A 3553-nucleotide genomic window follows, 5' to 3' on the forward strand; every position below is an offset into this window, starting at 1 on the left:
AACATACCTCTTAAGGAACGGGATTCAGTTTAGGGACTCAATGAACCTGCTACAAGAGGACAGTGATAGCATCATGAGCTATCAGGAAATGATGGTCTATGATTGTGTATTTTACGGCAGAGACACATCTAAGGAAACTCAGTAGCAAAAATTATAGGCTTGTAAATGCACACACACACGCACATATCCAAAACTGAGAGTCACAAATGAGTGGGTTGTCTCGCACTTACCTGCTTTGTGGTGGTGGCTCATACAGCAACCGGCTCACTTCGATCAAGTCCTTCGGTTGATGAAGCATCGCATCTGCCCACCCCTGAGTGGCCATCACCTCGTGGGTACGTGCCTTAATAAATTCGATGGCGGCTCGGCTGAGGTCACTGCAGGAGTGGCGGACTGCGAGGACGGCTGCGGCCGCCGCGGTCTCAACAGTCAGCTGAGCGGCCACCTGTCGCTCGCACTCCGCCTTCAGCCGCGACACCCCATATTTATCCGCTGCGGCCAGCAGCTGGGGGGCCGCGCCGGGCAGCTGGGGGGCCCGCAGGGTGTACAGGTAGGAGACGAGCTGCCTCAGCACCGGGCCCCCCACGTCCGGGATGCTCACCGCGCCGCTGCTGGCCTCGAGGGTGTCGTGGGCGAACATGGCGGCGAACACAGGGCTCCTGTCCGCCAGGACGGCCCTGTGCGCCAACAGCCGCGTGTCGCCCGCCGTCAGCGTCACCACGGCGCCATCCGCGGCGTCCAGCAGGTCCCCCAGGTCCACGGCCGCCGTCTCCGTGATGTCCTTAACCACTTCCATTGCGGACAATTCTGAAACACTGCATCACCGGGCAGCCCTTTCAGCTTTCAGGTGACTACTGATACTTCTGCAACTGACAGGCAGACCAGTCTCGAGTGACAGCTCATAAAAGTGGTCCATCACCAGCCAGCTGTAGTACCGTCATATCCTTGCTGTGTCAGACTGATGCCATTACTGAATAGCCACAAACCTTTAATAATGCCATTTTAAAGAGTTACGTTTTTCGTTCAGCACATTTTATTTGCACGAAAAGCTCCAGAAGGGGCGGAGGCCTCATTTTCATAATTTTTTATACAGGGCTATTTTACTTGATCTGGAAATTGTTCGAAGTGGACATCTACCAAAACGTTAAGAAGGTTGTGAAGAACTGTGAGCAGTACATTATTCAACTAGATATTCTGTGGTGTCACCGCCAGACACCACACTTGCTAGGTGGTAGCCTTTAAATCGGCTGCGGTCTGATAGTATACGTCAGACCCACGTGTCGCCACTATCAGTGATTGCAGACCGAGGGCCGCCACACGGCAAGTCTAGAGAGACTCCCTAGCACTCGCTTCAGTTGTACAGCCGACTTTGCTAGCGATGGTTCACTGACAAAGTACGCTCTCATTTGCCGAGACGATAGTTTAGCATAGCCTTCGGCTACATCATTTGCTACGACCTAGCAAGGCGCCATATTCAGTTACTATTGATATTGTGAATCATGCACCGTCAAGAGCGACGTTCGTCATTAATGGATTAAAGTTAAGTATTCCACCAGCTACGTCCGTTTTTCTAAATTCTAATTTCCTTGTCCTGTTCCAGACCTCACGCCAGCCTGCGTGAGCTAAAATGCGTGCCTTTCGGCCTCCTCTAGTAACACGGTGTTGGCTCTCCTGCCAACCACAACATATTCTCTTCACTTCTGTTCTTCAAGAAAACAACCTTATTTTATGGCTGGAATCTGTATTATTCCTCATTTAACCAAAAGTTGTGGTTGTAGCCATGCATGGGGTTGTTCCAGACGTGGCATCAACCATCTACTAAAACCTGGAGCATGTTTCTGCCAAAAACTGCCTATGGCAAGCAGACGTGTGCAGCCTGCAACTCATTCTCAACACTTCTCAAATAGTCCAACAGGACGACATCCGACAACCACACACAGCACGATATGCCAGAGCCAGCCACAGAGCCCTTCAACTAACACGTATACTATCATTTTATAGCAGAAGTCACGGAACGTCGGCGTTGCAGATGGTGCTGATAATAGTACATAACCACTCGATGATACAGTTTCTCAACAACGAGGTCTAATTTTCGCTGAAGAATTTCTCAGTTTGTGCTTACACTGACTGTGTAGACTGTGAGCATTAGATGCCGAGACTGGACCTTTGAATAAGATGGGAAATCACTATTTGCTTATTTTATTTACATTGTTTCATTAGTAACAATGGCTGAAGAATCCATTTTAAAACAGCAATTCGAAATAGTTCTGTAGAAGTCGAGAATTAACATGATCCAGGTACCAACAATGTTTCTGCTGATCTTCTCGGTGTGGGAGCAATGAAGGTTGGCTCTATACTCTTATATGTTATATAAGTGAACGAGGGAAACTGTCCACGAATCTTCAAAGAGACATTTGAATTATCATACATAGAAAGAAGAATGAACATTTAAGGTAGTTGTCCAGCCAGCGGAAATAGTAACTTTATTTCCTCAAAAAGGTCAAGCCACATTTTAAGAAACTCCGTCTGGGTTTATAAAAAAGTGTGGGGCTGGTGGTGGTAACGTCGACCATACACACACACACACACACACACACACCACGCTGCCATCACACTGCTCCAGCGACAGCCGAGTACCTCTAGACTGGAGAACAGCAGCCGCCACGTACACAAGCAGGGGTCGCTAGAAGCGGCCCTGCCCTTAACACAGCCGAAAGTGTTCATCCGCGACTGTTTAAACGTCGACGGACGCGGAAAACTAGACACAGGAGGTGCGACAAATACAGCAAGACAGCCGTCGAAGCCTCGCAGAGGCAGCGGGGTCGTACCTGCACCACATCATAAGGGTGCAAGAAGCTATGAGGCTGTCAACTTGCAGATTTGTTCAGGTAGATGAACAAATGTCAACTTGACAGGGGATGATGATAAATACCTTACGTCGGTAGTTTTGCCAACTCGACTACACGATCACTGGAAACAAAAGTGTCTGAATTTTATCCACGCAACCGCATGTCTTTCTGCTTTTGGTTTAACCACCTCCTATAGCTGCAGACAAAACAGAATCTCAGGAGGAAACCATAACTGGCGAATCTGTCCATGGGGAAAGAAGCAGAGGAACACAGTGGTTGGAATGAGAGAGACATGGAGACTGGAGATCCACTGTCAAACAATCTCTGGACTGCACATTACACACACACACACACACACATATATATATATATATATATATATATATATATATATATATATATATATATATATATATATTAGAACACACACTTAGCATTAACATAATAGCAAAAAATGATAAACATAGGAAACTGTTTCTGTCTCAGTGTCAGATCACATGTTCTTCAAGACGCTTATAAGTAACTCGCAAACTTGCGACCGATGAGAATTTTTCTGACTCAATATCTCACAGTTTCCAGTGGCGGGCAATGCCTGTTCAGGAACATTACTGCTGTAACGAAGGAGCCGGCCGCGGTGGTCTAGCGGTTCTAGGCGCTCAGTCCGGAACCGCGCGACTGCTACGTCCGCAGGTTCGAATCCTGCC

At 47.9% G+C, this 3553-nt stretch overlaps 1 protein-coding gene across 1 annotated transcript; it reads right to left on the reverse strand.

The window, feature by feature from the left end:
* Positions 1-226: 226 nt before the first annotated feature.
* Positions 227-796, reverse strand: LOC124553406 (protein roadkill-like). The gene has a single exon (XM_047127271.1). It carries the CDS (start codon positions 794-796, stop codon positions 227-229), a length of 570 nt encoding a protein of 189 aa, XP_046983227.1.
* Positions 797-3553: the final 2757 nt, after the last annotated feature.

This window comes from Schistocerca americana, chromosome 11 (assembly GCF_021461395.2).
Source record: "Schistocerca americana isolate TAMUIC-IGC-003095 chromosome 11, iqSchAmer2.1, whole genome shotgun sequence".
NCBI lineage: Eukaryota > Metazoa > Arthropoda > Insecta > Orthoptera > Acrididae > Schistocerca > Schistocerca americana.

What these genes read in the sequence shown, in the direction of transcription:
- LOC124553406 (XM_047127271.1), bottom strand. Translation starts at nt 796, where the DNA reads ATGGAAGTGGTTAAGGACATCACGGAGACGGCGGCCGTGGACCTGGGG.